Here is a 13,201-nt window from a genome sequence, read left to right on the forward strand (position 1 = left end):
ACTTAGTAAGATGTTCGCAAAATGGAAAATAAAAATAAGAAAGAAATATAAATAAAAAAGACTGGAAAATAAATAAAAATACGAACATGAGAAAAAACGAAAATGAAAATAGAAAATAAATAGGAAAAAAACTGAAAAAATCAGAAAAAAAATGAAAGACAAAAAAACAAAAAAAAAAGAGAAAAATCGGTCTGGTCACAAAACCGGAAAGGTACTAGTTGGATTGGCCCGTTACGGAGCTTCCTAGCTCCGATTTCGATGGAATTGAGTCCCATTTCCCCTCCTCTGGCCGCCGCTGCGCTCCTCGACCCTGCATGCCCCGACGCCGGATCCCATCTCCTCCGGCCGTCGCGGCCCTCCTCGGCCCTGCACCTGCACGGCCCGCCGCCGATTCCCATCTTCTCCAGCTGTGCGCTGCCGTCATCTGCCCTCTTCTTCTTCCCCTTCCCCGCCTCACTGGCTCCTGTTCATCCTCTGCCCAGCATTGGTTCAGGAGCAAAAGTTCAGAGCGGATGCATCGATGGATTTCTGCAGAGTAAGTAGCTATGCCACAGTTTACAGTGCCGTTGCTTCAGTTAATATTCTTACTTGTGAACGTGGGACCTATGTATAATTTTCTGAAGTTCTATACCCTTGGTGTTGAGTTCTGATTTCCCTTAAATACACTCTCTGTACATACAGTTGGTCACTCATAGCTTACACTTTCTTTCTTAGCCAGACATGACGTTGAAGAAATTTTTGCATATAATTATGAACTCTCCAGTTTACCCCGTTATATGGTTGCAACAGGTAAACCAATTTCATGGTATTATGTTTGCATTTCTCATATTTTTCTTACAAGGCGCATGGTTTTGTTATAAAAGGCGAGACTCATACAGCAAGCTTGCAGAACTACATTATCGTTACCTCCTATCGTCAGTGGTGCACATTCTGCTATCACCCTGAACATAAGGAATGTGTTTACCGAATGCACTCTACGTACCTCATTTCTAGATAATAACTGAAAGAAGTGATAGATTTTAATCTTTGCCGTAGAACAGTTGATTTTTCTGATGCAAATTGCAACCTTCTACCTGTATCCAATTTTGTTTTTGTTTGTTTGAATAATTGTGCAAGGCAATGTTTTCTCCTCGAATTATCCGAATTTGGGTACCTGGCTTTTAGCAAGTCAAATGTGCAAGGCATTATCTTCATACTGACGTTACTATGCAGTTACAGAGTTTGCCATCCAAACAAGATTTGGCATTAAAGCCTCACTAAGATTCCATGGGCCAATTCAGTGAACATCTAAACAATTAATTGGTATTCATGCCCATGGCAGTTTCGTTGCTGATTTGGTATTCCAACCAATTCAATACGGAGCCCCTCAATACAGACATCCAAACAGATCGTTAAGACAATTCAGTTTTTATCCTCAACCATGGACGAGAAGATTCTTACTTATGTACCGGGTATTCTTCTATAGTTATACCTTTGCAGTGGGGCAAGACACCATCCAAACCATTTCCCCACCAATCCAAACTGATGTTCTCTATTCCTATGTATAAATAGATTGAGATGACCTTTAAAGCCAAAGCAGCATGAAGGGCACCTGAAAGCAATTATTTCTTCTTTATTCTTTCTAAATGCAGACCTTTAGTGACTGTTCTAAATCTTTATATACAAAGAAGAATATCATGCAAAACCTCTCATCCGTGCAGCCTTCATTCATCTTTTTTTGCTCTCAATTTTATCCCCAGGCCTGCCGTGGATGAGAATATTCTCAATTATGCACCGGACAACCATCTACAATTATACCCTTTGCAGTGGGGCAAGAAGCCAGAGGACATCCATCTGAAACATTGCCCCACCAGTTCAAAGTGATGTTATCTAGTTCCAGGCATAAATATATCAAGACAGCCATGAATGCCAAACCAGCATCCAGGGCACCTGAAAGGAGATAATTGTGTCTCTTCCACCAGTTATGTCGGTACTTATAGACCACATAACCTGACAAAAATGCAACGCATATCCACGCCGTGTAGTTGACTGCAGTGGCAGGAGGCATATGACTGATTCCTCCGAGCAGCACAGGCATATTGACAAGCAAGATCCATTTTTGGCCTGGGAATGCCTTGTGTGCAAGCCAGACAAGGAGGGGAGCGATGGCACCGCCCAAAAAGAACCAGTTCACAGCAGAGTAAGTTCCCAAATCGCCGAATATTCTGCGTGGGCTGATAAGGCCCCATATGACTGATGCATCGTGGAATAAATGGTCGTAAGGACAGGTCCAAGGGCTGCCTGCTGGGAGGAGCTCGGTGTTGCATATATTGGGGATTGTGTCCATCATCCACCATGCTGTTCCAAGGTACACAAATGCTGATATCAAAGTGCCTACAACCTGTTATTTTCAATAACTTCACTTTTAGCTAGGGACACGTACAATTGATACAAGGGAAAAAATTAAATGTGATTGACTTTGGACAAGTAACGGTCGTTGTTCGTGTGACTAGTGTAGTAGCTGACCTGAGCCATAAACATGGTCCTTGGGGGAATCTTCATGTAGTGGCCCAACTTAAAATCTTGCAGAAATGCTAGAGCTTGACGAGGGGCAACGTGGCCATATACCTTGAAACACATGTTTGCAACAGGTCGTCCAGGATATAAGTAACCCATGATGTACTCCGTGATGATATTCAAACCTGGAGTCTGTCAATATGATATAAAATAAATAGCTAAACTGCTGGCTGCTCCTAGCTAGAGCTGTAAGACATATAGTATCCATGTGCGTTCAAGTTTGGAGTCCATATATACCTGGTTGGTTGTTGCTGTGATGATTCCAATTGGAAGGGTGTAGAAAATGGAAAGGGCACATGCAAGCAGTATCCCCCACCAGGGTAACTGAAGTTGCTCAATGTAGTACTCACAAGTGAACACGGTGATTGCAGCACTGGCGACAAGGATGCAAATGAACCACCATTCAGGAACCTGCCTGTATCTCCTCATAAGCTTTGTGTGTACATCCATTTTTCTATCCTGGAAAGCTGATTTGCTTAACTCCCAAATTTCACTGGACACAAGTATTGCAAGTTTAGTCGCATATATATCTACTTTTGCTCAAAAGACAAAGGAAGCACATAGTAGAAATTACCTTCCATGGAAAAGGAGAACATGGACAATGGTTGCGGTCAGGCAAGCAAAACCAAGACCATAGCTGACAGCAAAGAAGGTGCTTATGTATAGTGGCCCATTCTTCTCATAGGCATTTGCATCGAAGTGGAACTCGGAATCCACAATACTAGAGATGTTGTACTTCTGACCTGTCACCGTAAAGAGGCCATCTGAAAAGATGGGGAAGTTCCACGCCTCATAGACGTTAAACCAATAGGCGATGGGCGTAGATGTAGATGAAGAAGCCCGCAGCAATGTTGGCAGTGGCAAACAAGGGGCTAGCGAGAGGGCTTCCAAGGTACGAGGAGATAGATGACCAGTCAAGCCCAATTGCACCTATGCCAAGGCCGTGGAGGCCCGAGCCAAGCTGTTGAGCGACTACAGAGGTGGGAAAGATCCAGCAGATCCAGGAAATGGAAGTGAGCATCTCAAACAGGTAGCTTGGAAAGATGTAGTAGGCAAAACTGCACCCGAATGCCACCATGAAGAATTGAGTGCGCGTCATGCCACCTTTGTGCCTTCGTTCCTTCTCATGAAGTGCCCTGATCAGCATATATATCATGATCCATGAATCTGTAAGTTACTTGTTCATAAACACATCAGTAGTGCTCATTCTATGTTCTTATTAGTTCGTAGAGGTTTCATTTCAACAAACTGTTACAAATTTCCTGACAAAGTGCTGAATTTTTCCGAGGTGTTATTTACGACTATCTTGATAAACATGTAAGGTTTCTGTTTGGATGAGCGTGCTTGCTAATTTCCGAAGTCACAAATTTATCCATGCATTTACAAATTGTGGACCTCAGTTCAGGAGGAACTGGTAAAAGAGACTGCATTTTGGTCAAATAATACAGTAGGTGATTGAATCTTTGGATTTACTGCAATCTAATCCTGATGTTGCGTTCTAGCTTCCTGTTTTTGCCCCTTGTAAAGTTATTGTCGTTAGCTTCACAGAATCTTGGAAGTGGTAATAAATTATTCTGTTCTTTAAAGCTTTCTTTCTTTCAGTAATGGTTTTATTCTTGAATCGGTAATTGATTTCTGTCCATTTTCGTAGCTCGATCCAGAAGTTTTGTAAGGCAATATATATGGATGTTAACATCTACTTTTTGTGACAGCGTCAATTTCATGTCAGTGTCTAAGTGATTGCACAGGAAAGTGATAGAATCGAATGTTTACAGTAATACTATTCACACTACCTAACATTCAAGGCTGCGACGACTCCATGACCCGCTACCACTCAATCATTAGCTAGAACAATTCGTCAGGCATGATGCTACGACACTGTACAGTGGCTGATCTAGGTACGTATAAGAAATTATATGCTTGCAAACTGCAATAAAACTGTGATATTATACTACTAATAATCTGTGTGAAGTGACGTTGTATTTATTATTAGGTAACTAATTTATGGCAGATTCAGAGATAATACCTGAAGAGGGAGACCTGCACAAGGTTGGACGGCCACCACATCGCCGCCGGCTCCACAAGATACCGCCGGAATATGCCCGCCCACGCGAACCCCAGCACCTACATCCATGGCCGAGCAGAGTACCACTTCATTCATGCTCCACTCCACCACTGAAGGCACCTTGAATATCAGCTATGAAGTACGAAGAACCTGACTGGTGAGGACGACGAGAAGGGACACGAAGAAGGAGATGGGCTTGCCGTAGAAGACGCGGAGGGCCGTGACGAGGTTGATGGCGAAGACGCTGCCGGCGCCGGCGTTGGCGACGATGGTGATGAGCACGTGCTCCTTCACGTTGAAGGGCCCCGGGTTGAGCGTGAACTCCCACCGCCGGCCCCGGAAGAAGGCGCGCTCGGGGAGCGCCGCGGCCATGAGCCGGCCCAGCGGCACCACGGCGACCTGCGCCGAGATGGCCGTGATCTCCAGCGGCTCCTTGCGGTACCCGAAGAAGGTGTTGAGGAAGGAGAGCGCCACGCAGGCGGTCGCGCCGAGCACCCACATCCGGAACGTCAGCACCGGCGTCGACGGGTCGTCTCCCACCGGCACCGTCAGCGCCACCTGCTCCACCGGCGAGTTCTCCTCTCCTTCCTCCGGCGAACTAGGCGACGCCGTCGCCGATGGCTGCACTGCACCAGAAGTCAAGCAACGTTAATCAGTCGGCGTCTTCCAGTGTTGACGCCCAGAAAAAGATTGAGCCGATGGCTCGGCTTACGAAGTGGAGCGGTGATTTGGTCGCCGTGCTGGTCGTGGTGGTCTTCCTGGCCTTGTTCATGGAGTTCTTCTTGGTGGGAGGAGGAGGCCATGGTTATGAGTGTTGGGACTTGAAATTATGCTCTCTGGAAGCTTGTCGCTTTTGTTCCTTTTGGCTGGGAATCTTTGCAAAAAAAAAAAAAGAGAAAATTATAAGATATTGTTATCTGAAAGCTCCCCGAGTCCCCAAAGGATCACATGGCACACTTATCAAGATCACACGCGCCACATAAGTAAAAAAGGATCACATTGCTTATCTGGTTAGATTTCACCCATTTCACTAGTTACGGCATGCATATAACCAGATTAACAAAATATAGATTTACCAAAGGATCACACCGGTCCATGCATGCATATGACGCACGAGACGCGCACACACATTACGGCATGCATAGGCCGGTCGCTTTGAGTGTTTTTTGTTTTAGTCGAGCTTGCGGTGTTGAACAGGAGTAGTCTAGTTGAGGCCGTGCGTCATGGAGTAAACGTGATATACTGATATGCGTCCGCTTCACAACTGGTGCGCATCCCGCAAACTCCTTTTTACCGAAGGCGGGAGGCGGGATGTACCGAAGCCGCATCCATCCTCCACATGCTTTATAATCTGTGCATAAGTAGGGCTCATCCATATGTTAATCATGTATTAAGACAGGTGACCTTTTATATATAGTCAAATCAATGCCAGACTAGTAGGGTCCATGTCAAGGAGAGACAATACTTTTTGTAGTGGAATGTACGCATGCATGCAGCATCTCTCCTCTCTCTCAAACAAATCCATGCATTTTATTTTTGGTTATATTTTTAGATGACCAATATTTTTTACAGTTTTTTACTATTATTTAAAATTTTCATATATTCAAATTCTTGAACATAAGATCTTTATAATTATACCAATCTTGAATATATTTAAACTATTTTAATTTTTACTATTTCAATCATATCAAAATATTAATTTCACTCATTTCAAATTACAATTTTCGAAATGATTGAAATCAGTTATTGAAATGATTGAAACACTTTTCCGAATATAGTTTTCTTTGTGAGTTTCATATTCTAGCTTGTGATATTGTTTCTTCAATGGAGTAATTCTGATGTGTTTTACTGAAACTAGTGAAATTTATCTTTTGTAATAAGTGTAATCAGTTTTTTGAAACAAGTGAAATATATTATTTCAATTGAGAGACTGTAGTGTGTTTTTTGAATGAGTGAAATGAGTTATTTGAAAAAAATGAAATATATCTTTTTGGTGTGAAACGACTTTTTCATTGTGTGATACTAATATTTCTGTTGAGTGAAATATGTTTCAATATTTTTTTCATAAATACGAAGTGAAATTAGTTTCTCATATATATTTTGTAATGAGTGAAATCAGTTTTCTGAAACTAGTGAAATGGGTGAAATCTATATTTTGTAAATGAGTGCAGTGTGTTTTCTGAAATGAGTGAAATAAGTTATTTGAATAAAAGTGAAATAAAACCAATTTTTGTTGTGAAACTAATTTTCAGTGTTTGAAACTGATATTTTTTATGAGCGGAATATATTTCAATATATTTCTTAAATTTGCAGTGAAATTAGTATTGCAAATGAGAGTAATGTGTTTTCTGAAATGTGTGAAATCTATTTTGAAATGAGTGAAATGATTTTTTAATTCCTATTTGCGAAGCAGTCAAAAACACTTTTATGAAATAGAGGATCAATCTTATGTTTTATGAAAGCGATATTAAAAGATAATTAAAATATAAAAATAAGAAATTAGTGAAATAGGTTTATTTGAAATATGTGAAATTGAGTATTTCAAACACGTCTAAGTTGCAGTCAAACACGTCTAAATTGAATATATTAAACTTCTATTTTACTACTATATCAAATATATCTGTGTCTTTGTGAGTTTCATATTCCAGTTTGTGAAAATGAGCGAAACACTAAAAAAAACTTTTATGAAATAGTGAAACAATTTAGTGTTTTATGAAAGTGATTTCAAAGATAATTGAAACATATAAAATTAAATATATTTCAAACATATCCAAAATTGATCTTGTTCTGTAGATCTTGTCACCACAAATTTGAATATACAAAAAGTTTCAATAATGGACATTTGGTTCAAAAGATATAAGTCATTAAAAATATGAGGATGAAAATAAAATGCATGTCATATGTACCCGTGAGTGAATGCATGCATGCACCGTTGTCTCTACTCTAACTCTCTCTCTCTATCTTCTATAAAAGCTGACAATATTTGACACTAGTACATGTATTGCTATATGTAGTCTGATATCTGAAAATAGAGTATAAAACCTGCACGGATCTTGATGAAAACGACGGAGGATGGATCAAGCACCGGTACATCCCGGCTCCGATAAAAAAACTTAGAACCTGTTTGGTTCTGCCGTTGATTTCTAAAAGCAGCTGTGAAAAATCTGATGTGGAAAAACAACTGTGGAAAATCTCATGTGAAAAAGATGTAGGTCATTTGGCAAATCAGCTGATACAACTTTTTTAGATTTTGGCCCGCAGCCGAATCAGATTTTGGAAAGCAGGTCCTGGGCTGCTTCCGCTTTTGGTTCAGATTTTGGCAGCGGATTTCTGAAATCGGATTCTGCTGGGTTCGCCCTTTGGTTCAGATTCTGCTGCGCGGCAGCGGAATCCATCGATAAAAGCTGAACCAAACAAGGCCTTAGTCGGTGCGCATCCGTGTGTTGCAACGATCGATGCGGCGGTACATCTGGGCGCATGTAACTAACCTTTGTATAGGACCCTAATTAGCTCAAGCCTATTTAGGCTTAGGCTCAAGCTAAGCCTAACTTAATTAGCATGCACATACCGTTCCAAGGAAGCACGAGTTGAGCCGGTCCCTGTCTGTCCGAGTTTGTATAGAATTCGCACTCCCTCACTCTGGAGCCTAAACCCAATTAACATGCGCGCGCTACGTACGAGTAATGGCCGGCTGGCTGGGTGCATATTACGCCTCCCTCACCCTGGATCCTAAACCCAATTAACATGCACATGCACGAGCCTTCCAGTCCAGCCGTTCCCTGTCTGTCCAAGTTCGAATAGAATTCCATAACCGAGTCGTAGGTGGAATGCAGGCTCTCCGTCTACATATAGTACATTGGCATACGCATACGGCCTCCCTTGTGAGATTAGAAGCCAAAACCAATCTCTCCCTACCTCCGTCTAGCTAGCTTCTACTAGTTGCCGATCCATCAGGCCATCCATCTCCACGAGTTTCCTCGCCGAAACATGGGATGGTCCACCTCAACGCCGCCGGGCGTGGGGGTGGGCGTGGCTACCCTAGACCACGCCGTCACGGCCACACCGGCAACGCGCAAGCATCAAGGAGCGGCGGCGACCAGCAACGACTCCAACTCCCCAACAGCCAGCCGCTACCACCGGCTCGAGGTGCTCGGCGCCGGAACCTTCGGCGTCGTCTACCGCGCGAGGGACCGCCGCACAGGGGAGATCGTGGCGATGAAGTGCCTGCGGACGAACGGCGCTCAGTGCCGCGACGTCGACCGCTACCTCTCCGACTTCGCCAGCGAGGTCAGCGCCCTCGAGGCGTGCAGCGGCCACCCGTCCATCGTGCGGCCACGCGCCTCCGGCCACCTCAGCGGCGAGGCGTTCCTCGCCATGGAGTTCGTGGGGCCGACTCTCAGGCACGTCATGAAGCATGTCCGCTTCGGGAGGAGGCACACCGAACTAGAGGTTCGCCTGCTCATGAGGCAGCTTCTCGCAGGCGAGAGGAGGATGAATCGTCTCGGCCTCATGCACCGCGACCTCAAGCCGGAGAACGTGCTAGTCGACGGCCATGGGAACCTCAAGATATGCGACCTGGGGTTGTCGTGTAGCATGGCCGATGAGCCGCCCTACTCCAACCCCGTCGGGACGAAGGGATACCGCGCGCCGGAGCTCCTCCTCGGGTGCACAGATTATGACGAGTGTATCGACTCATGGGCTCTCGGCGTCATGATGGCTGAGCTCCTGGCCGGCAAGCACCCTTTCCATGGGAGGTTAGACACGGAGCATCTCAGCGAAATATTGGATCTTCTTGGCACCGCTGACATCAAAGAGTGGTCGGGATACGACGGGCGTCGTCTACCCGGCGGATGCCAACCAGAAAGCTTCCTGCGCAACAAGTTCCCATGCCCAACTGAGGCCAGCATCAAAGGCCCGCCGACATTGTCGAAGGCTGGTTTCGAGGTCTTGAGCGGTCTTCTACGATGCAACCCGGAGAAGAGGCTCACGGCGGAGCAAGCGCTCAAGCATCGGTGGTTCAAGGAAGCCAACCCGAGAGCTACAAGGAGCTGATCAAGGAAAATACACAATCTACAACGGCGTCTGATTCATGTAAACTAGAAATGCAAACATTGTATATGAATTGAACGAAGGCGTATGTATGAGGTGTAAGGCCCATTGATCCATTTTTCGTGTGGTTTCTTGCTCTTTGTTGTTCAAGCTAATTTGATGCTTCCAGGTCGTGAAATGTAAATTATGCTACAAATTTCCGCCAGATTTCTTTGTTTAGTTTTATGCAACACCCAGACGCATTATTTCGCTCCCACCGTAATGGCTAATGGCATGGCAGGGCCATCCAACAGTCAGTGGAGCATCAGACGTACCCGCCGTTGACACGGATGACCTGCCCGTTGACCCACTCGGCGGCGTCGGTGCAGAGGAAGCCGACCACCGGTGCGATGTCGCCGGCCTCCCCGAGCCGCTCCATCGGGTTCGTCTCCGCGGTCCGCCTCACGGTCTCGTCGCTCTTCCCGGCGAAGAACATGTCCGTGGCCGTGGCCCCCGGAGCCACGCAGTTGGCCGTGACGCGCGTGCCCTTGAGCTCTTTGGCCATCGTCCGCACCATCGCCTCCACAGCCGCCTTGGACGCCGTGTAGGCAGAGTACCCAGTCGGGTTCGACCCGACCACGGACGACGTCACGGCCACGATCCGGCCGCCGCCGCCGCGGGGCAGCCGGTTGGCGGCCTCGCGGAGGCAGAGGAACACGCCGCGCGCGTTCACCGCGAGCACGCGGTCGAAGTCCGCCGTCGCGGTGTCAGCGAGGGACGGGTACTTGTCGCCGAGCACGCCGGCGTTGGCGACCAGGATGTGCGGCGCCGCGCAGCCGAAGGCCGACTGGGCGGCGTCGAAGAGGGAGCGCACGCCGACCTCCTCGGAAACGTCGGCCCTCACGGCCACGGCCCGCGGGAGCTCCGCGGCGAGCGCGTCGGCCTGGGCCGCGCTGGCCGCGTAGCCCACGACGACGCTCGCGCCGAGGGAGGAGAGGTGGGTCGCGATGGCCCGTCCGATGCCGCGCGACGCGCCGGTCACGATGGCCACGCGTCCGCTGAGCGGCAACGCCACCGGATCCGACAAGCCGGCGACGGCGGCGACGGCCGCAGCCGCAGCTGTGTCAGCGGCACCAGACATTGCGATCTTGGTGTCTTGCGATCAGCGCGTGCGTTATCTACTGGTGGTGCGCGCGTGGGCTTCTAGTGTGCGGCGGGCGCGCGCTCCACGTCTCTCGTCGTGAGCTGCACAATGTCTGCATCTATCCATGAATCTTGTGCCATGGGTGGTCCAGAGCACGAGTGGTAACGACCATGCATTGCGTTGCAGAGGAGAGTGTGGAACTCTCGTGATGATTGGGCAAAATTTTGTGTTTTGACCCTTTCCTGAAATTTATTCGAGATCTGATCTTAGTTTTAAAAAAAAATCGAAATCTGACCCTTTTTGCTACCGTCATAGTGTCTGGCGGTAGAGTTGCACTGTCTACCGCCAAGGACCTTGGCAATACGACTTAACTGCGCCGTCACGGATGTTTAACGTGAAAAATAGGGTATCGCCAAAGGGTGTGGCGGTAGGATACGAGCCAAAGGGCATCGATTCTTCGACATTTGTTGTTTGTAGTACACACATGCAGCAGGTCGTTGCTCTCTCCTCCCTGCATGCATGACCAATCATCTCATGGGAAGAGTCACAGATTGAAATGAGCTTCGTTTTTTCTTGTGGCAGCTAGCCGCGACATGCATGCATGCATTACTTAGAGCCAGTTTGGATCGCGTCCACGCCGCTAGACGCCTGGCCTGGAACTTTCCTGGGAACTGCCTGACACTTGTTTGGTTGGTGTCCAGGGAAAGGAAACATTTGCCTGGCCTGGCAGCCGGTAGCAGGGTGATTAGCCTGGTTCGGTTCAAAAAATAAAATAAAAGAAAACGTTTGATCCAGGCAACATGCTTAGCCTGGCCCCAGGCCTCCAAGTGCTTGCGCCTGGCTAGCAGCCTGGCTCTAATAATGAGTGATGGGCAGTATGGCCCACTGTGTAAAAAGTCTTTTTTTATAGGTGTGTAAAAAGTCTTTAAATACTGTAGATAACAGGATAGCAACCCAGGAACGAACCAAACACACCTTGCCCAGGCATGCCTGGCCAGGCAGAAAAGGCCCATCATCTTAGGCTCCATCCAGGCAATGCTTTTTCCCAGGCACAATCTCCAGGTATCCAACCAAACTGACCCTTAATCCATCCATCCATAGTCTAGCCGCCTAGTTCCTACAGTCTAGTACTACAACATGCATGCATATATCAATTAATCCATCCATCCATAGTCTAGCCTAGTGACTGCATGCGGCGGCAAAGGAGAGCTACCACCAAAGTCTGGCGGTAGGGAATAACTGCCTACCGTCAAAGACCATGGCGGTAAGATTTTTTTCATACTAACGGTAATGACGGTACTGTTAACTCCTACCGTCAGAGATCCTGGCGGTAGGTTGTGCTACTCTATCATCGAGGGCTATGGCGGTATCAAAAAGAGTCAGATTCTGAAATTTTTTCAGACTAGGGTCAGATCTTAAATAGGTTTCAGAAAAGGGTCAAAACACAAAATTTTGCCTTTATCTGGCAACTTCTATAGCGACAAATGAAAATACAGTCTCGACTCTGAAAGAATAAGCTTTTGAGTTGCACTTGTTACTTCTCCTAAGATAGGAGTACAGTTGAGCCTCCATTCGCACACGAAGTAAGCCTTTCATGTATACTTTGATTCCTCGCGGCAACCAAATTGTGGTATGCATGATTCGTTACGGTAGCTTGCAACAAAAAGGAATTCTTCATCAGCATTTAAATGGTTTTTCTTCTCTCCTCCCTCTCTCTCTCTCTCTCTCTCTCTCTCTCTCTGAAAACAGTCTGGGCCGTTAATAAGAGACTGACAATTGCAGGATAATGATCTGAAATTTGCAATTTTATTGGTGTTCCATCAGATAAAATGGTATGGGTGTACATTTAGGCCAGACTAGCAGTGTATACAATCACATATACACACATATTGTGGATTCAGAAATCCAATTCGGCTCTTGGGAGCATATGCTCCTGCCCATGAAAATGTTTTTTTCAAATATCAAAATTTTTTGGAGAAAAATTAATGTGATCATTTTCACAATGAAACGCTACCTGCAAATTTTTAGGAGGAAATCTTAAGTATTCTGATATGTGCAAAAAAAAATAAGTTAAACAACAAATGTTACACTTATTCTTGTTTTTCACCGATGAATCACTGTCATCCTTTTTCGCATGAAAATTGGCAAGCACTCTTATGACACTAACAAAAACATCACAATCGCATGAAAATTTACTGTTTATTAGGGAGCATATGCTCCCAGAGCCAAAACACCCCAGCAAAGAATCTTATCGATAGTTATCTTCCCAACAACTACACTTATGTGGCCCGTGTGATCTTGATAAGCGTGCCATATGATCTTTGGTAATAGTGAGACGCGTCGCCGTCAGCTATGGGGACTCGGGGAACTTTCAGATAACAATTTTTTCTCTTTTTCTTTTTGCAAAG

At 46.0% G+C, this 13,201-nt stretch overlaps 2 protein-coding genes and 1 pseudogene across 2 annotated transcripts; 1 reads left to right on the plus strand and 2 right to left on the minus strand.

Moving 5' to 3' along the window:
* Positions 1-1,173: 1,173 nt before the first annotated feature.
* Positions 1,174-5,496, minus strand: LOC123144412 (oligopeptide transporter 7-like; annotated as a pseudogene).
* Positions 5,497-8,550: 3,054 nt separating this feature from the next.
* LOC123144427 (putative cyclin-dependent kinase F-2) lies at positions 8,551-9,704 on the plus strand. The gene has a single exon (XM_044563568.1). The coding sequence runs from the start codon at positions 8,609-8,611 to the stop codon at positions 9,671-9,673; it is 1,065 nt and encodes a 354-aa protein (XP_044419503.1). The 5' UTR covers positions 8,551-8,608; the 3' UTR covers positions 9,674-9,704.
* Positions 9,705-9,795: 91 nt separating this feature from the next.
* LOC123144430 (NADPH-dependent aldehyde reductase-like protein, chloroplastic) lies at positions 9,796-10,912 on the minus strand. Its single transcript, XM_044563572.1, has one exon. It carries the CDS (start codon positions 10,788-10,790, stop codon positions 9,975-9,977), a length of 816 nt encoding a protein of 271 aa, XP_044419507.1. The 5' UTR covers positions 10,791-10,912; the 3' UTR covers positions 9,796-9,974.
* Positions 10,913-13,201: the final 2,289 nt, after the last annotated feature.

Source organism: Triticum aestivum, chromosome 1B (assembly GCF_018294505.1).
Source record: "Triticum aestivum cultivar Chinese Spring chromosome 1B, IWGSC CS RefSeq v2.1, whole genome shotgun sequence".
Lineage (NCBI taxonomy): Eukaryota > Viridiplantae > Streptophyta > Magnoliopsida > Poales > Poaceae > Triticum > Triticum aestivum.

What these genes read in the sequence shown, in the direction of transcription:
- LOC123144430 (XM_044563572.1), bottom strand. Translation starts at nt 10,790, where the DNA reads ATGTCTGGTGCCGCTGACACAGCTGCGGCTGCGGCCGTCGCCGCCGTC.
- LOC123144427 (XM_044563568.1), top strand. Translation starts at nt 8,609, where the DNA reads ATGGGATGGTCCACCTCAACGCCGCCGGGCGTGGGGGTGGGCGTGGCT.